The 22,481-nt window shown below is 45.3% G+C and overlaps 1 protein-coding gene across 2 annotated transcripts in view; it reads right to left on the bottom strand.

Annotated features, from left to right (window-relative positions):
- LOC143280624 (neurocalcin homolog) overlaps positions 1-22,481 on the bottom strand; it is a 71,435-nt gene that overhangs the window by 5,822 nt on the left and 43,132 nt on the right. For both annotated transcript variants that reach the window (XM_076585342.1, XM_076585341.1), the window contains exons 2-3: positions 13,406-13,598; positions 10,796-11,071 (exon numbers count right to left, since the gene is read on the bottom strand). In XM_076585342.1, the coding sequence (XP_076441457.1) occupies positions 10,796-11,071; positions 13,406-13,510 (381 nt within the window). In that variant the 5' untranslated portion in view covers positions 13,511-13,598. The remainder of the gene's footprint in view (positions 1-10,795; positions 11,072-13,405; positions 13,599-22,481) is intronic.

The raw sequence follows: 22,481 nt of genomic DNA on the forward strand, positions 1-22,481 counted from the left end.
GAAAGAGGAGGAGGAGGAGAAGCAGAAGAAGAAGAAGAAGAAGAAGACCACCATTACCGCCGAAGAAGAAGACAACCATTACCGCCATCACCACCACCACCATCAACAACAACAACAACAACAACAGCAACAAAAATAGGAACGAAATGGAGATTGGAAACAAGGCAGGTGTGTGTGTGTGTGGGGGGGGGGGACGGATGGAGAGAGAGAGTGAGAAAGAGAGAGATAGAGAGAAGATAGAGGGAGAGAGAGAGAGAGAGAGAGGGAGAGAGGGGAAGGAGGGGGTTTGGGGGTGGGGAGGTAGAGGTGGTGGAAGGAGGTTTCCTGTCTCTGGATGTGGCTGCAATGCGTGCCGGTGTAACTTTATATAAAAAAAAAGTACCCTCTCTGTATTTCCAACCCCTGCGACGAACGAACACAACAAAAACACAAAGAGCTGCTCCGTCCTTTCTGCATCATCACCACCACCACCATCACCATCATCATCACATGTCCACCAGGCCCTCTTCACCAAACATCCAACAAGAAGATAATAATGGTGGCGTCTTAAAAATCAGCTTCAAAAACAAACCCATCCCAACACAATTATCTAGTTATGAAAAAACACCAAAAATATCATTACAAGAAAAGAAAAAAAAGAGAAGCGTTTCTGATAACATCAAAAACAAAAAAATGCGTCCCTAATGAAAACACCCATAAAATCAGATTGTCCTTAATTAAAGCCATGAAAATAAAAAGCGTCCTTGAGTATACGAAAAAAAACAACCCTTCAAGGTCTGGATGCCATCAGGAGGGAAAAACACGGACGCTTTGTAAATAGCAAAACAAAACAAAACCACACACACACACACACACACACACACACACACACACACCAAGAAGGCCAGCAAAGGTGAAGGTCGCAAACGTGAGGATGGGGAAAAGTTTAAAATAATTATATGCTGATGGCCGCAATTTCGTCATTCCGCACATTCATACAAGAACGTAAGCAAGCAAGCAAGCGCGCACACACACACACACACACACACACACACACACACACACACACACACAAGCACGCGCATGTATACGCACACGCACGCACGCACGCACCACACACACAACGCGCACACACACACACACTCACACACAAGCACGCGCATGTATACGTACACGCACGCACGCACGCACCACACACAAACACAACGCACACACACACACACACACACACACACACACAAGCACGCGCATGTATACGTACACGCACGCACCACACACACACACACACACACACACACACACACACGCACGCGCATGTATACGTACACGCACACACGCACGCACGCACGCACCACACACACACACTTCTTTTTGTTGTTGATGTGTGTGTGTGTGTGTGTGTGTGTTGTGATGTGGTGTGGCGTGAGTGTGTGTGTGTGTGTGTGTGTGTGTGCGTTGCGATGTTGTGTGTGTGTGTGTGTGTGTGTGTGTGTGTGTGTGTGTGTGTGTGTGTGTGTGTGTGTGCGTGCTTGCGTGTGCGTATCACGGAGAATAATTTTTATAAAGATCATGATACGAGTGTGAGTGCGCTTTCAAGTGAGTACGTGTGAAAGAGCGTGCATAATATAGGTTGTACTTTGTTTAAATTTCTAAAACAATCCATTTAGCTTTAAACACACGACAATGTGTGTATTGTGAATGTGCAAAATGCTGGGGGATGAATGTGCAACACGGTATGTCTTATGTCAACGTTCATGTCTTTAAACATAATTATTTGGGTTTTTTTTTGTTGTTGTTTTTTAATTTAGTTATTACATAGAATGTTTTAAAAGCGAATCTGTGAAATTCTTTTATTTGGAAATTTATAATACATTTATTACTTCTGTTTAATAAAGTAATGTTTTTTGTTGCTTCCTTTTCTTTTCCTTTTCCGTGTGTGTGTATGTGTGTGTGTGTGTGTGTGTGTGTGTGTGTGTGTGTGTGTGTGCGTGCGTGCGTGCGTGTGTGTGTGTGTGCGTGCGTGTGTGCGTATGTGTCTGTGTGTACGTGCGTGCGTGCGTGCGTGCGGGGGGGCTAATAGTCTAGTTGAGTTTTGCCGCACCTGATGCAATTTCTCTTTATGAGATAATATAGTATGAGATATGAGATAATGTAGTAATAATGTCCGGGGGGGGGGGGGGGAGGGAGGGGGAGAGGGAGAGAGGGAAGGGGGGGGGGAACTCCACTCACTATAAACTGTTACATCGCCGTGTCGAATATCACATAAACGCAGCTTTAGGTAATTGACTTTAATAATGGCTTGCTGGCTTCCGTTCTGAAGTCCAGTTGTTGTTGTTGTTGTTGTTGTTGTTGTTGTTGTTGTTGTTGTTTTCCTCCCTCAGCTTGTGGTCGCCCGTTACAGAAGCTCCATCAATCCAACAAGACAACAACAACATCAACAACAACAAAAACAACAACTGTGTGTGAGACTCACGTGCTTTTCAAGACCATCACCACTAGAGAACAGCATGCACTGCTGATCACAAGAGGAGAACAACAGCTTAACTTACAGCCACAACTGAAAACGTCATTAATAAAATGTCCACTCCTACCGTACTCATTACGGGCAACAAAAACAACAACAACAACAAAATAAACAAAAAAATCCCTGTGTGTGATTAATGCAATGAAATTGTCTTGTCTTGCATTGGATTGGATTTTTAGTTTGTATTGTATTGTATCGTATTGTATCGTATTGTGCTGTATTGTGTTGTATTGTGTTGTGTTGTATTGTGTTGTGTTGTGTTGTCTTGGATTGGACTGGATTTCATTTTATATTGTATTGTATTGTGTTGTATTGTAATTGTATTGTATTGTGCTGTGTTGTCTTGTCTTGGATTGAATCGGATTTCATTTGATATTGTATTGTATTGTGTTGTATTGTAATTGTATTGTATTGTGTTGTACTGTATTGTGCTGTGTTGTCTTATCTTGGATTGGATCGGATTTCATTTGATATTGTATTGTAATTGTATTGTGTTGTGTTGTATTGTATTGTATTGGATTGGATTGGATTTCATTTTGTATTGTATTGTAATTGTGTTGTATTGTGCTGTATTGTATTGTATTGGATTTCATTTTGTATTGTATTGTAATCGTATTGTATTGTGTTGTATTGTATTGTACTGTATTGGATTGGATTGGATTTCATGTTGTGTTGTATTGTAATCGTACTGTATTGTATTTCATTTTGTATTATATTGTAGTAATTGTATTGTGTTGTATTGTGTTGTGTTGTCTTGTACTGGATTGGATCTCAATGTGTTGTATTCTATTGTGTTGTACTACATTGTATTGTATTGCATTGTTTTGGGTTGTATTGTATTGTATTGGATTCCATTGTATTGTATTGTATTGTAATGTATTGTATTGAAGTATTGAATTGGACTGGACTGGATCTCATTCTGTCATATTGCGTAGTATGGGCCGGCCGGCCCGCCCCCCCCTCCCCCCCCCCCCCCCAAATAGCAAGGACTCATCATCAGACAGGAATAACTGCCCCGTGTCAAATGCAAAACACGTTTTTTTAATCTTTTTCCTTTAAACTTACACCAACGACAACAACAAAAAAAAGAAAAAAAGAAATAATAATCAAAATTCTATAGCTACACATAAAGACCCAGATCGATTTTTACGTGTTTTTTTGTTGTTTTTGTTTGTTTGTTTTTTTGTTGTTGCAAGTATAGGGTCATGCTGGAAGAGCCTGAGGAGTGAGACAGAGGGAGACACGCCAAGTTAAACGTTCTATTGGGATGTTCCCCACTACCACTCCTATTGCCCTTCCCAACCTGGGCTCAGTCTGATGTCATGTTCAATTCAATGGCCAAGCTCATGGGGTCAGCAAGGTGGAAAAACGGTACAGAGAAGAAGGAAGAAGAAGAAGAAGAAGAGGAGGGGGAGGAGGAAAAAGAAGAAGAGGAGGAGGAAGAGGAGAAGGAGGAGAAGACGGAGGAGGAGGAGAAAAAGGAAGAAGAAGAAGAAGGTGGAGGTGGACGATGAGGAGGAGGAGCAGAAGAAGGAGGAGAAGGAGAAGAAGAGGAGGAGGAGAAGGAGGAGGAGAAGAAGACGGAGAAGGAGAAAAAGGAAGAAGAAGGTGGAGGTGGACGATGAGGAGGAGAAGCAGAAGGAGGAGGAGGAGGAGAAGAACAAAAAGAACAAGGAGGAAGAGGAGAAGGATAGGGGAGGGGTGAGGAGGAGACGGAGGAAGGGGAGGAGAAGGAGGAGGAGGAGAAGAAGAAGGAGGAGGAGAAGGAGAAAAAGGAAGAAGAAGAAGACAGAGGAGGAGGAGGAGGAGAAGGAGGAGGAGGAGAAAGAAGAAGAAGAAGAAGAAAAAGGTGGAGGAGGAGAAGAAGATGGAGGAGAAGAAGGAGGAGGAGGAAGAGGCGGGGGAAGACGAGAAACCGAAGAAGAAGAAGAAGAAGAAAAGGGGCAAAGACAGGGAGGAACAGAAGTGAGGAGGACTAAAGGAAACGATGAGGTGAGGTGAGGTGAGGTGAGGTGAGGCGAGGTGAGGCGAGGTGAGGTGGCTGACTATCGACAGTACGATGATATAATCAGCGCCAAGAGATCGATACTGATGGAGAGCCCGCCACCCCCTACACCCCCCACCCTTCACCCTCCCCACCCCTCAACCCCCCCCACCCCCCTCATCCCCCCCTCCCCTCCCCCCCTCCTACTGCACATGGCCCGTCTGTTCTGCTGGTTGGGGGGCTCTGGGCCTGAACACGTCATCATCATCATCATCATCATCATCGTTTCATTTCCCCTGTCCTCATCATCAGTACTACGGTGGTTACACGCCACCGTCCGTCGTCTCTCTGTTCCCTAACCAGCCCACCACCAAAAGTGCGCGGAAAGTGATAAACTCAACGGTGAACTTTTTTTAATTAAAAAAAACTTTTTTTTTACATGACACTTTCTGATAGGACTCGAGGGCTCGACAACATGAAGTGTGCCCGTACTGTCTGAACCTCGGCAGACTGGCAGTCCTGAGCTTTCACAATGGGTGAGAGAGGGAGCTTAGATAGTAACAGTAAGAAGACATGGGCTTGTAACATACGAAAATGTCTAAATTCATACGGATTTGGGTTTGTTTGGGATAATCAGGGTGTTCAATGTATCTCAAGATTCTTGAAATGTTTTAAACAAAGATTAATTGATTGTAGATGGCAGGACTGGTAGGACCATATGCATAACGGTGATAGATTTGCACAGTATAGATTTTTCAAGACAACGCACATGATAGAACCTTACATTGGAATAAAGATGAATAGATATGTAAAGAGTGCTTTAAGCAAATTTAGATTAGGTGTCTCTGATATTGCCTGCCATTGTTTTAGATACAGAAACGTAAGAGAGCAGGAACTTTTGTGCCGCTTATGCAATCAGGCTAAAGAAGATGAAATCCATTTTTTGTTTTGTTGCCCTACTTTTCATGATCTCAGAGTGAAATTAATTAATTCGAAGTATTATGCAGAACCATGTCATTTTAGGCTGAATATGTTGTTGTCAACAAGAAATGAGACAGTTCTTTTTAATTTAGCTATGTATATTTATGAAGCAAGCAAGAGGCTGCGCACTGCAGTCTCTTAATATTCGTTTGCAGACCTTATGTCTGTTAACTGTTACCTTTGTTAATGAAAATTATGTATTATGTTCCTTTGTATCAGCCCCTTCAGTATGGGGACAAGGCCTTTATCTGAACAAACATCTGAATCTGAATTTCTCTCTCCCCCTCTCTCTCTCCCTCTCTTCTCCGTCTCTCCCCCCCCCTCCCTCTCTCTCTCTCGTCCTCACTGTCTCTTGTCCCGATTCCTTCGTTTCTCTTCTGTCCATTTGTTTTGTTAATTTCTAAAATAGAACGAAAACAAACAAACAAAAAAACAAACAAACAAAAAACCCAACAAACTTAATGTGCATGGAGAAGTTTGGAATCATATCATGATGGCTGTACACATTTTGTGAATGAAAATTGTTTTTTGTTTTTTAAACGTCATTTATATTGCTCGAGTACTAGCAGTAAAGAACCTGGGGAAAAAAAAAGTACTGTACACAATTCGTCCCTCCCCTCCCCTCCCCACTCCCTGACACCCTTCTGCCACCTTTTATGCCGAGAAATCAAGTTTCTAAAACACTCCAGCAACCACTACCCCCCACTCCCACGCCCCCCAAGCCCCCAACACACACACACACTTTTATTTCTCTAACGTAAATGGAATTTTTTTTTTCCAATGCTATGTTCACGAAATAACTTGTTTCCATGACGTTGGGTTGTTTTGTTTCCACACGAAGCAAACGGTTTTACAATTTTGTGGATCGTCAGTCTGATTCAACAGAATGGCATTGAGGACATTCCACCACAAAACTTCAAACTTAATTTCAAGCAGAAATAGGGCATATAAACATTCCTCTATCTATGGTCTGTATTACGCGGTATTTTTTTTAATTTATTTTTTGTTGTTGAGAAAACATGTATTTAGAGAATTTTCTTCTTCTTCTTCTTCTTTCCGAGCCCGTGGAATGAAACTCCCATGTTCGCCCATTTACACGAAAATGCTTTTACATGTAAGACAGTTTTTCATCCAAATATTTAGGCAGCTATACACCGACTTCCAGGGGCATCTAGAAATAATCGTGGTTTCAAAAAAAAATTCTATTGTTAACAATTGTTTCGTATACCTGGGCAATCAATCAAATTAAGATTTATAGAGAAAACGAAGCAACGCCTAAGGGTATATCATCATTATGATTATTCTAAAGCTTTTTGACTCACTTGTGTAAACAAAGTGAGTCTATGTTTTAACCCGGTGTTCGGTTGTCTGTGTGTGTGTGTGTGCGTGTGTGTGTGTGTGTGTGTGTGTGTGTGTGTGTGTGTGTGTGTGTGTGTGTGTGTGTGTGTGTGTGTGTGTCTGTGTGTCCGTGGTAAACTTTAACATTGACATTTTCTCTGCAAATACTTTGTCAGTTGACACCAAATTTGGCATAAAAATAGGAAAAATTCAGTTCTTTCCAGTCATCTTGTTTAAAACAATATTGCACCTCTGGGATGGGCACAAAAAATAAAAAAGAAGCCTAATTATGTGCAAACTGCATTTACTGTTATATTTATATTTTTTGTATTCTCTAAACTTGGCACTTTGACCTCTTATTCTGACACAACAACAAGAGGAGTCATTATTATCATTTTTTGTTCAAACAGGAACTTCTTTTGCTAAGCATGGAATTTTTATTTATTTTGCAAACGTTTTGGTGCAGATAGTAAAAAAGGGAAATTACTCTGTAATTAATGCTAGGGGACTTAATTTATCACAAGTGAGTCTTGAAGGCCTTGCCTCTCTTTTTTTTTTTTTTTTTTTTTTTAATTCGTACTGCAGAAAAAACAAAACAACAACAACAAAGTTTGTGAAGGTGTAAAAATGTTTCCTTTCGTTTCGCAGAGGAAACTTCTTCCTTCCTTCCTTCCTTCTGTGTTCACTCGTATACACACGAGTGGGCTTTTACGTGTATGACCGTTTTTACCCCGCCATGTAGGCAGCCATACTCCGTTTTCGGGGGTGTGCATGCTGGGTATGTTCCTTGTTTCCATAACCCACCGAACGCTGACATGGATTACAGGATCTTTAACGTGCGTATTTGATCTTCTGCTTGCGTATACACACGAAGGGGGTTCAGGCACTAGCAGGTCTGCACATATGTTGACCTGGGAGATCGTAAAAATCTCCACCCTTTACCCACCAGGCGCCGTCACCGTGATTCGAACCCGGGACCCTCAGATTGACAGTCCAACGCTTTAACCACTCGGCTATTGCGCCCGTCTTAGAGGAAACTAAAGTGACCAGTTGTCGAACTACCGCACAGTCCTTAGTTGGTTTATCAAAGCCAAACCTGGGAAGAGGGCGAGAGACAGAAAGACAAAAAAAAAAAAGATAGATTGACAACGAGAGACAGAGAGAGAGAGAGAGACAGGGGAGAGAGAGAGGGGAGAGAGAGGGGGGATAGGGGAGAGAGAGAAGGGGGAGAGAGAGGGGACAGAGAGAGGGGGGGAGAGAGAGGGGAGAGAGAGAGAGAAAGAGAGAGGGAGAGAGAGAGGGGGAAGACAGACAGACAAAGAGGGAGAGAGACAGAAAGAAAGAGAGGGAGAGACAGAAAGAGAGAGAGAGACAGACAGAAAGAGAGAGAAAGAGAGAGAGGGGGAGACAGACAGACAGAGAAAGAGGGAGAGAGACAGAGGGGTAGAGACAAAGAGAGAGAGAGAGAGAGAAAGACAGAAAGAGGGAGACAGACAGAAAGAGAGACAGACACAGACAGACAGACAGGGAGACAAACATACAAATCGACAGAAATAAACAAAGAGAAACACACACACACACACACACACGCAAACACACACACAAAGAGGGGTTAAAGGGAGAGAGAGAGAGACAGAGAGAGAGAGAGAGAGAGAGAACGGGAGAAAAAGAGACATACACACAGACAAGTGGTAGCCTAGTAGTCACGAGTCCGCCAAAGAAGCGAGAGAATTTGAGCGCGCAGGTTCGAATCACATCCTCGCCAGTAATTCCTCTCTCTCCACTAGACCTTAAGTGGTCGTCTGGAAGCTAGTCATTCGGAATGAGACGACAAACCACCGACGTCCCGAATGCTGCTAGCATGCACGTAGTACACGTAAAAGAACCCACGGCAACAAAAGGGTTGTACTCTGGCAAAAATTCTGTAAGCAAATCCACTTTGATGAGAAAACGAATACACATGTAGACGGGGGGGAAGGCGGGGGGGGGGGGGGGGGGGGGGGGGGGGGGGGGGGGGGTGAGGGCGCGCTGTCTCTGGGGAGTTGGGTCCGATTTTCATACAGAGAAATCTGCTGTGACAGAAACAAAATACAAGTGACATTATTAGTAATACACTAAGACAGACAGTACATGAAACAGCCAGCCAGACCATGATAACTCACAGCCATCTCACACGCTCACCCCCACCTCCCCTCCCCCCGGCACCCCACTCCCACCCCCTTGCCTCCCCCCCCCCCCCAACTCACCCAGCACCCCACTACCACACCCCGACCATTACTACAACGCACATACCACACCCCCACCCAGCCCCCTCCCCCCCCCCGCCCCCACTTACCTTTACCCTTATAAACCCGCGCCCCGGCCCCACTCCCGGAGAAGACGGTAAACCGAAGCCGCGAGTACAGAATGCACTTTGCACAGCACGTCAGTGACGGAAGCGACAGGTTTGTCCATGGAAAAATGATTCTGTAGAAGTACCTATTTTGATTCGTAAAACAAATATATCTACACTTATCCTTGCAAGCAGAAAAAAAGAAAAGAAGAGGAAGAAGAAGAAGAAGAAGAAAAGAAATGGGGGTTGGGGGGTGGGGAGGTGGGGGGGGGGGGGGGGGGGGGCTGTCCCTACACTGCAGCGACGTGCTCTCCTCGGGGATAACAGCCCGAATTTCACACAAAGACATAAACTGTGATGAAGAATAATGCAGGGCAATACAACACAACACAACACAACACAAGCTAAGCCAACGCAAATTACAAAGACAGCAATACAACACAACACAACACAAAACAACACAATACATTACAACACAAGTACAGTACAACAGAACGCAACGCAACACAACACAAGCAAACCCAACGCAAACTACAACCACAACAAAATACGATACAATACAACACAATACAGTACAGCACAACACAACACAACACAACACAACACAACACAACACAACGCTACACAGGCCAACTCAACGCAGTCTACAACGACAACACAACGTAACAACAACAACAACAACCCAACCCAAAACAATACAAGCCAACCCAACGCAAACTACAACGACAACACAATACGATACAAACCGATAGAATAGAATTCAACAGAATACAATACAATACACTAAAATACAATACAATACAATGCAACACAACCCAAACCCAACACAACCCAAACCCAACACAACCGAACACAAAACAAACACAGCACAACCCAAACCCAACCCAACCCAACCCAACCAACCCAACAACAACACTACCCAAACCAAACCAAACACAACCCAACACATCCCAAACACAACACAACCCCACACAACACAACCCAAACCCAACAAAACACAACCCAACACTATCAAACCCAACACAAACCAAAGCCCAACACAACCTAAACCCAACTCAACACAACCCAAATACAATGCAAACCAAACCAAACACAACCCAACCCAACCCAACACAAACCCAACCCAACACAACTGAATCCAAATCCAAGCCAACACAACCTAACCCTACACAAACCAAAACCCAACCCAACCCAAAAACAACCCAACCCAAGCACAACCCAAACCCAGCACAACCCAACCCAACACAACCCAAACCCAACCCAACCCAACACAACCCAAACCCAGCACAACCCAACCCAACACAACCCAAACCCAACCCAACCCAGCACAACCCAAACCAAACACAACACAACCCAAACACAACACAACCCAAACACAACCCAAAAACAACACATCCCGACCCAACCCAAACCAAACCCGATCTAAACACAACCCAAACACAACACAACCCATGCACAACCTAACACAACCCAAACCCAACACTACCCCAACCCATCCCAACCAACCCAACCCAAATCCAACCCAACCCAACCCAAACACAAACACAACCCAACCCAACCCCAAACACAACCCAAACCCAACACTACCCCAACCCAACCCAAATCCAACCCAACCCAAACACAACCCAACCCAACCCCAAACACAACCCAAACCTACCCGAATGATGGCCTCCATCTCGTTCTTGTCGATGGTGCCGTTGCCGTCGATGTCGTACATGTCGAAGGCCCAGTTGAGCTTGTCCTTGGGGTTGCCCTTGTTGGAGGTGATGTTGATGGCCAGCAGGAACTCCTTGAACTCGATGGAGCCGCTGCCGTCCTTGTCGAAGGAGCGGAAGACGTGGCGGCAGAACTCTTCCGGGTTGCCCCCGGGGAAGAACTGGGCGTACACCTCCTTGAACTTCTCCTGCGAGAGCTGGCCGTCCGGGCAGTCCCTCTGTGTGGGTGTGTGGGTGTGGGCGTGAGGGAGAAGGGGGGAAAGACGGGATTAAAAAAAGATTAGTACAGTCACGGCTGGAGAGTGGTTACAGAGCATAAATCAGAAAAAAAGCAACAACAACTAAACAGAGAGAGAGATACACACACAGACAGAGATAGAGAGACAGATACAGGGACAGATAGAGAGACAGACAAAACAACAACAACAACAACAACAACAAAAACTGCTGCAGTGATAAACCCTAGGGGAGAGCTGGACAGCACAAGGTCTTCAAAGAAGAAGCCACCCTCAGTCAAGTGTTTCGGCCCTTTACCCCTTTCACTGTTCAGGGGGCCGGGCCACACCCAGGTCGCTACTCCTGGATGCCCTTGTATTTGTCGTCTTTCTCTCTCTCTCTCTCTCTCTTTTTTTTTTTTTTTCTTTTTTTGCCTGATCCTCAGCAAGTTCGAACCCGCGCCTCGACGGGCGCAATAGCCGAGTGGTTAAAGCGTTGGACTGTCAATCTGAGGGTCCCGGATTCGAATCACGGTGGCGGCGCCTGGTGGGTAAAGGGTGGAGATTTTTCCAATCTCCCAGGTCAACATATATGCAGACCTGCTAGTGCCTGAACCCCCTTCGTGTGTATATGCAAGCAGAAGATCAAAAACGCACGTTAAAGATCCTGTAATCCATGTCAGCGTTCGGTGGGTTATGGAAACAAGAACATTCCCAGCATGCACACTCCCGAAAACGGAGTATTGCTGCCTACATGGCGGGGTAAAAACGGTCATACACGTAAAAGCCCACTCGTGTGCATACGAGTGAACGCAGAAGAAGAAGAAGAAGAACCCGCGCCTCCAGAGAAAGACACAAAGACAGACAGAGAGACAGACACAACAACAACAACGACAACAACAACAATAGCAACCAAAACTGTTGCATATGAAACATAATTAACAAACTGCCCGGGGCAATGAATGAATGTGGAGACATGTAACACACAAGATCACAGCCCCTCCCTCAAAAGAAAAAGAAAAGAAAAAGATAAAGAAATTCGCCCCCCCCCCCCCCCCCCCCCCAAAAAAAAAGAAAGAAAAAATTGCAATTTGGAGCTTTGTTTTTTTTTTTTTTTTGGGGGTTGGCAAAGGTGTTGAGACTGAAAGATCCTGTCCCTCACTGTTCTGACGGCGGCTCCTCCTATGGGCAATATATATATATATATATATATATATTTTTTTTTTTTTTTTTTTTTTTTTTTTTTATCGACGACTGCTCGAGTTCACAGTTAATACTTACAAGTGGAATACTTTCCTAACCAACTGAGCAAACTTTGAAGTCAACTGTCATGTCTTGACCATAAAACTGATGCTATTCGGATAAAGCTTTGTAGAGATATGATCGCTAAATTGAGAATGGAAGGGCTCCACCTCAGTGCAAACGTTATTTTTGTTGTTGTTGCTGTTGTTCAAGACAAAGCCTCCAAAGTGCCTTAAAGTTCATGCAAAAAACAAACAAACAAAAAACAACAACCACCCGAAATCGATAACGACATACATGTTTTAAAATGTGTTACTGCGGTAGCCCCGAAGAAATGCTTTACCAGTCTGTCTATATATATATATATATATATATATATATATATATATATATATATATATATATATCTCGTTCTCAGTCTGTCTGTCTGTCTGCCTCCCTCTCTCTCTCTCGTTCTCTGTCTGTCTGTCTGTCTGTCTGTCTGTCTGTCTGTCTCTCTCTCTCTCTCTCTCTCGCTCTCAGTCTATCTCTCTCTCTCTCTCTCGTTCTCAGTCTGTCTGTCTGTCTGCCTCCCTCTCTCTCTCTCGTTCTCTGTCTGCCTGTCTCTCTCGCTCAGTCTGTCTCTCTGTCTCTCTCGTTCTCAGTCTGTCTGTCTGTCTGTCTGTCTATCTCTCTCTCTCTCTCTCTCTCTCTCTCTCTCTCTTGCTGTCAGTCTGTCTGTCTGTCTCTCGCTGTCAGTCTATCTCTCTCTCTCGCTCACAGTCTGTCTGTGTCTGTCTGTTTCTCTCTCTCTCTCTCTCTCTCTTGCTGTCAGTCTGTCTGTCTGTCTCTCGCTGTCAGTCTATCTCTCTCTCTCTCGCTCTCAGTCTGTCTGTCTGTCTCTCTCTCTCTCGTTCTCTGTCTGTCTGTCTCTCTCGCTCTCAGTCTATCTCTCTCTCTCTCTCTCGTTCTCAGTCAGTCTGTCTGTCTGCCTCTCCCTCTCTCTCGCTCTCAGTCTATCTCTCTCTCTCTCTCGTTCTCAGTCTGTCTGTCTGTCTATCTGTCTCTCTCTCAGTCTGTCTGTCTGTCTCCCACCCCTGTGTGCCCCCCACTCACCATGAAGCCTTTGAACCACTGTTTAATCTCGTCCCGCTGAAAGTTGGTGTTCTCCTCCAGAAAGCGGAGGTCCTCTTTGGACAACTTGGATCCTTTGGCGCCCATCTTGTCCTTCCTGTCTTCCTTTCCTTCCTTCCTTCCTTCCTTCTCTGTCGGTCTTTAGTGTTGTCGTGTGTCCGGTCTACGGCCTGATCTGTTTGAAACATAATGATAGAACACATACCGTCAAGTAGTGCTGCTTTACATGGGGAGCGTGGTGTGTGTTTGTTTTTACTCTGTGTGTGTGTGTGTGTGTGTGTGTGTGTGTGTGTGTGTGTGTGTGTGTGTGTGTGTGTGTGTGTGTGTGTGTGTGTTGTTGCTGTTGTTGTTGTTGTTGTTGTACAGGTGGACGTTCGGACACATTGCAGCCAAACACCCCAGCTCAAGGTGCACGTCAAAATGTGAATCGCTGAACGCTAACCAATTTCCTCCCCCCCCCCCCCCCCCCCCCCATTTCATTTGGGGTCTAATCTTCTCAACTAAATAGTCCTCTACCCTACGTAAACAGAAAAAAAAGAAAAACAAAATCGTCGACTAGCCCTCAAAGACTAGACTCAAAATCAAACAGATGGCCAGAAAGAAAAACCTACCTCTTAGCGATGAATTTGCACAAAGGAATAGACGAAAAGGTGTGCTTTAGAAAACACCAGGATTTAAACGGAAAATCGCGATTGGTGGTTGCAAGGTAAGTGCTAACACTCTCTCCCCACCCACACACACCTCCCCCCCTCTCTCTCTCTCTCTCACTCACTCACCATTTCGAACAAGCGCAACAGTTAATCATGAAATGGAGCAGGTTCGTACAGAAAACGTGCACATCATAAAATAAAACATTGCTGTCACCAGGGCGCGTTACTTGTCATGTTAGTGAGTAACATGTTATCACTTTCCAGACTGTCATAAAGCCGTTTCCATGAAACACACGTTTTCTGCGTTCGTGGGCTGCAATTCCCACGTTCACTCGTATGCACACGAGTGAGCTTTTACGTGTATGACCGTTTTACCCCGCAACATAGGCAGCCATACTCCGCTTTCGGGGGTGTGCATGCTGGGTATGTTCTTGTTTCCATAACCCACCGAACGCTGACATGGATTACAGGATCTTTAACGTGCGTATTTGATCTTCTGCGTGCGTATACACACAAAGGGGGTTCAGGCACTAGCAGGTCTGCACATACGTTGACCTGGGAGATCGTAAAAATCTCCACCCTTTACCCACCAGGCGCCGTCACCGTGATTCGAACCCGGGACCCTCAGATTGACAGTCCAACGCTTTAACCACTTGGCTATTGCGCCCGTCGTTTCACTATAAATTTAGGGTTTTTGTTTTCATTTTTTCGCACTGTTGTTTTGTGGCATTATATTCACAGACTGCTAGCTGCATAAGCATTGTATCTTCTGATGTAAACGACTATCGTGTCCCTTAATAAAACAAAGGTAACTGGAATTTCACTGTGCTCTGGTTTTCCGTCTGCACAAAGAGACTTGTATTCCAATCACGCGCTACAACTGTTGTAGTTTTCGTCTTTTATAATTTTTCATTTACCAATATTCCTAAATGGTACAAAGTCATGATAGAAAGAATGAGACAGAAAACAGCCAGAGAAACAGAATACAAACACACACACACACACACACACACACACACACACACACACACACACACACACAAAAGCAAAACAAAAATAAATAAATAAATAAAAACAACAACTAAATAACCAATGAAGAAATAGATAAAATAAAAGAAAAGAAAATGACCCCACTCTCAGGCGAACCAGAGCCTTTATAAAAAAAAAAAAAAAATCAAGCACACCCAACCAGCAACTCCAGCTGAGACGGTGACGGCCGACAGGGGGTGAACTTGATTGGGACCGGCGGACATGGGGGGTGGGGGTGGGGGAGGCCCTAACTACTAGCAATGATGATACTTCAAACGAGGACGCCCCCCACGTCCCCCCACCCTACAGACCCGACATATCGATCGATCCGCGCGCCCTGGCGTTTAGGCCCCAGTACAAAAAGATGAGAGGACATGAAATGGGCCTATTACTGTGTGCCACCAAGTCTTTCATGAAATACTGACTGTGCGTCCGTCCGCCCGCCTGCACGCACGCACTAACGCACACTGACAAAACTGGACACAGTCTGTGTTGTAGCTCGTGCAAAAGCACGCAAGCACGTGCGCGTTCTCATACCACGACGCACGTGTTTGCTCTTAGTCTGTCTACGTGTTTCAAACTTTCTTCTGCTTCTTTTCTCCGCAACTAAGTGAACTTAAAGCCTGGCGGGGTGTTGGAGAGGTTGAGGGATGTTGCTGACAGTCGTAAAATTCAGACTGGGGCATTTTAATGTCCATAATGGATCTATGAAATGGGAAAGACTGAACTGATAGTTCAGAAATGGAGAGATTCTGATGACAGCTCGTGCTCCCCAAACAGACAAACCTTTTTGCAGTCTGAATAAACACAGTGAACTTCAAGCCTGGCGAAGTGCTGTAGAGGTCGAAGGGAAATTGCTGACAGTTCGTAAAACTTAGCCTGAGGCATTTTAATGTTCATAATGGATCTATGGAGTTAGGAAAGACTGAACTGATAGTTCAGAAACTGAGGTAAACTGACAATAGCCCGTGATTCCCAAACAGACAAATCTTTTGCTGTCAGAATCAAGAGAGCGGCAAGGATGATCAAGTTCTGATGATGAATTTTCCATGCCCACCCATCACGATGCTGCTCATCCCCCAAATCACTTCTTCCATACACTCATCATGCCAAGGCCAGTTCTCTCGCCACAGCCTAGCGCCAGCACTTCATTGGAAGCTGTCAATGTTATGTCCGCCGTGAGGCTACCAATCTGAGGAGACCCCACCAGCCCCCTTGCAACATGATGGAGGAGATGAGGAAGACGACTATGCTACGTAGAAATCTCGTTAGGTTTGAGGCTGCTTGCCCCTTGAAACCACCTGCCTTGACAGCGATGGACTTTACGCTTTGGCGTTAACCATGTCCAGGTGTGACAGACACCTGGAGTGCTGGTCTGGAAATTTGATCAGCACTCTTACGACGGGCGCAATAGCCGAGTGGTTAAAGCGTTGGACTCTCAATCTCAGGGTCCCGGGTTCGAATCTCGGTGACGGCGCCTGGTGGGTAAAGGGTGGAGATTTTTTCAATCTCCCAGGTCAACATATGTGCAGACCTGCTAGTGCCTGAACCCCCTTCGTGTGTATACGCAAGCAGAAAATCAGATACGCACGTTAAAGATCCTGTAATCCATGTCAGCGTTCGGTGGGTTATGGAAGCAAGAACATACCCTGCATGCACACCCCCGAAAGCGGAGTATGGCTGCCTACATGGCGTGGTAAAAACGGTCATACACGTAAAAGCCCACTCGCGTACATACGAGTGAACGTGGGAGTTGCAGCCCACGAACGCAGAAGAAGAAAAAGAAGATCAGCACTCTTAGAAGACGCATCTGTGATGTGACACACTCGACTATGATGTTCCTAACTTCCCATGGAGCCGACTGTCCTGAAACCCTCTTGGCCGAGAGAGTGGGGGTGTAACTTGAGCATCCGTCACATATTCAGTATGTACATGTATCAGGACAGGACTTTATATAAGATTTTCTTGTTGTCCTGTTCATCGATATCTGTGTTGTATAGTGACATGTTCCAAATAAAATACTGTTTAAACCAACTTGGGCAAGACACTCTCCACTGCAAACAAATTCTAGCCCAGATAGTCCTGGACAACAGTTATCTCCTCTGCTGCTCTGATGGTTATTGTCAGACACGACTTGAGCTTTCTCATTCTTACTGTTAGTCCACATGGGCTGAAAATCTCACAATGATGTCTCTGGCTGTAAACATACGAGGAAAACGAATCATTAACCCAACAACAACCACAACAACAACAACAATAAACAAAAAGGAAATTGCTCCTGACAAACAAATAATAGGAAATGAAAGAAAGTAATCTTCAGAACAGTCTGTTGGAATAATTCTAACCAGCTCCGCCTCATTATCGTTTCAGCCAGTTCAAATCAAGGAACGAAACAGAAGTGATATAGCTTGAATGGATACAGTTCGATAGGGTAGAAAATTGAAGCCAAAGGGAGAAAGAAAAAAGAAACAAAACATTCGATTAACTCAAAAACATGTTCAGCTTCTTTCCAGCTCCTCCAAAATGGAAAATTACGGTGTTTGTTTCATAACTCAGAAACACCCGGAGAAGGGTTTAGATTTTTTTGGTACGCAAAAATGATGACAACTTTCCAAGTGAAGGTCGTGAAACCAACGGGGGTTTCTTTTTCCTGGCGCATCCATTCATCAACAACGATCAACACAGAAGGAGTTTGTGTGTGTGTGTGTGTGTGTGTGTGTGTGTGTGTGTGCGTGTGTTTGTGTGTGTGTGTGTGTGTGTGTGTGTGTGTGTGTGTGTGTGTGTGTGTGTGTTTGCTTGCTTGCTTGCTTGCTTAATTTTTCTTTTTTGTCTATTTTTTTTTTATATCATCCTTTCCTTTAAGAATGTAAAAAAGGAAATGACCTGTGCATGGTTTGGAACTGCCGGATCAACCCATTTGTATTTGTATTTCTTTGTATCACAACAGATTTCTCTGTGTGAAATTCGGGCTGCTCTCCCCAGGGAGAGCGCGTCGCTATACTACAGCGCCACCCATTTTTTTTGTATTTTTTCCTGCGTGCAGTTTTATTTGTTTTTCCTACCGATGAGGATTTTTCTATAGAATTTTGCCAGGAACAACCCTTTTGTTGCCGTGGGTTCTTTTACGTGCGCTAAGTGCATGCTAGCACACGGGACCTCGGTTTATCGTCTCATCCGAATGACTAGCGTCCAGACCACCACTCAAGGTCTAGTGGAGGGGGAGAAAATATCCGGGCGGCTGAACCGTGATTCGAACCAGCGCGCTCAGATTCTCTCGCTTCCTAGGCGAACGCGTTACCTCTAGGCCATCACTCCACTCCGTGTCTTTGCACCTACGTTACACACCAGCCATGATGCCTTCTAACATCAAGGGTCAGGGGTGGGGGTAGAGGAGGGCGAGGGAGGGGGGGAGGGTGGTGATCATGTTTATGAGGGATGCAATGCCAGGGAGCTGATTCTTTGTGTCTAGGGTCTAGGGACCGGGCCCCTTTCCGAACTAGACCGTTCCCCTTTATTCCCTTCCCCCCAGCTTAAAAAAAAAGCAAAAGAAAAAAAAAAAGCAGTGGGTTTATTTATCGCCAGGTTTTTTATCGTCCTTGCCGATCGGTTTTAAATCTTTCCATACGAATGGCGAAAGAGACGACGTTAACAGCGTTTCACCCCAATTACCATCATCAAAATATTGCAAGCGAAAGGCTCTTATACTGAAGAGGTGAATGTTGACAAAGAATACCACAATTCTGACGACGGAAGCTAAAGGTTGGGTCATTCAGACACCCACTGGACATCCGAGGGGTCTGTGTAGAGGAGAAGAGAGGACTGGCCGTACTGAGTGAGTTAAATTAATTAATGAGGTCCTGACGTTGTACATGTGGACAGCTCTTGGACTTGGGACATGGCCGTGATGAAAGGTGCAACACAGGGAGCACCTCTCTCGTCGTCGTCGTCGTCGTTGTTGTCGTCGTCGTCATCATCATTATCATTACTGCTATTCTCATCATCATCATCATCATCATTATGATTATTATCATTAACATAATAATAATGATAGTAGTAGTAGTAGTATGTACGGTAAATGTCAGTGTACGGTGTGTGTATAGCTGTCACTCCAAAACACCAACAGAAAGCATCAGTAACCAACGAAACGTGTACCTCTCTCTCTCCCTCTCTCTCTCTCCCCCTCTCTCTCTCTCTGTCTGACTCTGGGTCTTGCCTATCATACGTTTTGGGCGGATATGACTCAGCGTGAATCCATTCATCCATTCATGCACAGAGAGTGCGTTCATTCACTATGAACTCATTCACTTGCTGGTAGGGATCGTGCTCGCTGACATATTTAATTTCAATCATTTTGAAAATATCGCCTTCCATTGAGGTACATCTTAGAAATGAACACACACACACACACACACACACACACACACACACACACACACAGATGAGAAAGAGAGAGACAGAGGCAGAGAGAAACAGACAGACAGACAGACAGACGCAGAGACAGAGAGAGACGGAGACAGATATAGAGGGATAGAGACAGAAAGACACACTCACAGAGACAGACAGAGACAGAAAGACGGATAACAGAGGGGCAGAGACCGAAACAGACACAGACAGAGAAATAGAGCATAAATTGATGGTATCACAGACGGACATAGAACCGCCAGCCACACAAACAGACTGACGACAATTTTTTTGAGACTGACAGACAGACAGACAGACAGACTGACTGACATTACAGATACACAGATTGATAGACACGGAGAGGGAGAGATTAGATATCACACACACACACACACACTCACACACACACACACACACACACACACACACACACACACACACAGAGACAGTGAGAGAGACACTTTGATACTTTCATCTCCCCATGTCCATGAGGACCTTATGACGTAAGTGACTGCGTCAACATATTTTCGTAACACAACAAAACATTAGAATAACCGACTGTGTGTGAGATAGATAGACAGACAAATAGACAGACAGGTAGACAGATATAGATAGATAGATAGAGATAAACAGAGAGCAGACCGATATACAGAGATAGATAGATAGATGGAATGATAGATGGATAGATATGTATAGACACAGATAAACAGAGAGTAGACAGACATACAGACAGCCAGACAGACAGACAAACGAAACAGGCAGACAGGCAAACAGACAGACAGCGAAGGTTTCAAAGTGTGTGTGTGTATGTGTGTGTGTGTGTGTGTGTGTGTGTGTGTGTGTGTGTGTGTGTGTGTGTGTGATCGTGCTGTGGAATTCATTACACAAACGTGGCGAGGAGTCAGTCCCTCGATCCAAGAAGGGAGGGAGAAGGGAGGGGGGGGAGGTAAAAACACGACTCTTTTTTTTCCCCCCCCAACCAAACTGTCCGCAGCTAGACCAGACCGGAGTCATCCTCACTGAACAAATATCGCACGCTGTGTCACTGGACACACCCACCCACCCACTTGCTCGCCGATCCCTGTGCACACACACACACACACACACACACACACAGAGTCAAAAACACACAAAGACACACACACCGAGTAACACACACACTCACACACACACACACACACACAGAGTAACACACAGACACACACACACACACATACACACACACATTTACAAACACACACACACATACATTTACAAAAGACACCCACACATTTACACACACACACACACACACACACAGAGTCACACACACACACATTTACACACACACACACGCGCGCGCGCGCGCACGCACGCACACAGACAAAGACACACAGTGACAGACAAAGACACACAGTGACAGACAAATACACATACACACACGCAGAGACAGACAGACAGACACATATGTACACATACACACACAAAGACACACACAGAGACAGACAGATACACATACACACACGCACAGACAGACACACACATATGCACACACACAGAGACAAAGACACACAGAGACAGACAGATACACATACACACACGCACAGACAGACGGACAGACACGCATTTACACACACAGACAAAGACACACAGAGACAGATAGAATAACACACACACACACACGCGCGTATGCACGCGCACACACACACACGCATTCGCACACTCTGTCCTCTTACCCTCCATACCCCCCACCCACCCACCCCCGTCCGCCACCACCATCCACACACACACCTCCCCAATAGCACCACCACCCACCACCCACCACCACCCCAAACATCACACGCAAGCAAAGTGGTCTCAAGAAGAAAATCCGATGCCGGACACCAAAACACAACACCTCTGTATTATCTTTTTTTTTTCTTAAGAGAAAAGAAAACAAAATAAAAAACAACAACAGGAGTACTGTTTTTGTTTTGTGTGTGTGTGTGTGTGTGTGTGTGTGTGTGTGTGTGTGTGTGTTCTTGCTAATACTAATAGGTTTCGCACGCGATTCTCCTCCCAAAGGACAGACACCCCCACCCCCACCCCAATCCCCTACGCCCCCACCTCCCTCTCTCTCTCTCTCGCCCTGAAGCCAGGCTCAGAAAGCACGCTTGTTTGGACAAAACGCTGCTTCATTGTCGGTCTGTCTGTTGTAAGTCCTGTCCGTCCGTCCGTCTGTCTGTCCCTCTGTCTGTCCGTCTGTACTGCCACACACGCATACACGCACGCAGACAAGGCGGGGGTGGGAGGTGGAGGGGGGGTAGGGAGGTTGGGGGGGGGGAGCTCGGGGAAGGTGGGGATCTGGCGGCGTTCATGAATTTCGTGACAAGAGACGGACAGTGAGAAGGGAGAGGGGAGAGAGAGGGGGGGGGGGGGGGGGAGGGAAAGAGCCATAGAGAGAGGGAAGGTGGGAGGGAGGGAGCGAGGGACAGAGGGGGGGGGGGGGGGGGAGAGAGAAAAGGTGGAAATAGAGAGAGGGAGGGAGGGAGATAGAGACGGATGAGAGAGAGAGGGAAAGAGAGAGAACGAACGAAGGAAATTTTATTTCACGAGGGTAAGGGAATAAGCACAAGAGAGAGAGAGAGGGGGGAGCAGAGACAGAGAGTGAGGGAGGGAGAGAGACGGAGGAAGAGAGAAAGTAAGCGAGAGAGAGAGAGAGAAGAAGAAGAAGCAGAGACAGATGGGAGGGGGATAAGATGGAGAGGGAGAGAGAGAGAAAGAGGGTTGAAGTAGAAGGGGAGAGAGAGAGAGAGAGATAGAGAGAGAGAGAGAGAAGCAAAGCCTTTTTTATCCGCTTCTTTTTTTTTCTTTTTTTTTTCTTTCTTTTTTTTAAATTTTATTTCCGCTAACAGTGTCAAGCCAAAAACCAGGTGCAAAAAGCCGTGTACAGCTTTCATTACCAGTCTAACATGTAAAAAATTAAAAAAATCAAAAAAATCGTGTCACTTGGGACCAAC

The sequence above is a fragment of the Babylonia areolata genome, chromosome 3 (genome assembly GCF_041734735.1).
Source record: "Babylonia areolata isolate BAREFJ2019XMU chromosome 3, ASM4173473v1, whole genome shotgun sequence".
NCBI classification, from domain to species: Eukaryota; Metazoa; Mollusca; class Gastropoda; order Neogastropoda; family Buccinidae; genus Babylonia; species Babylonia areolata.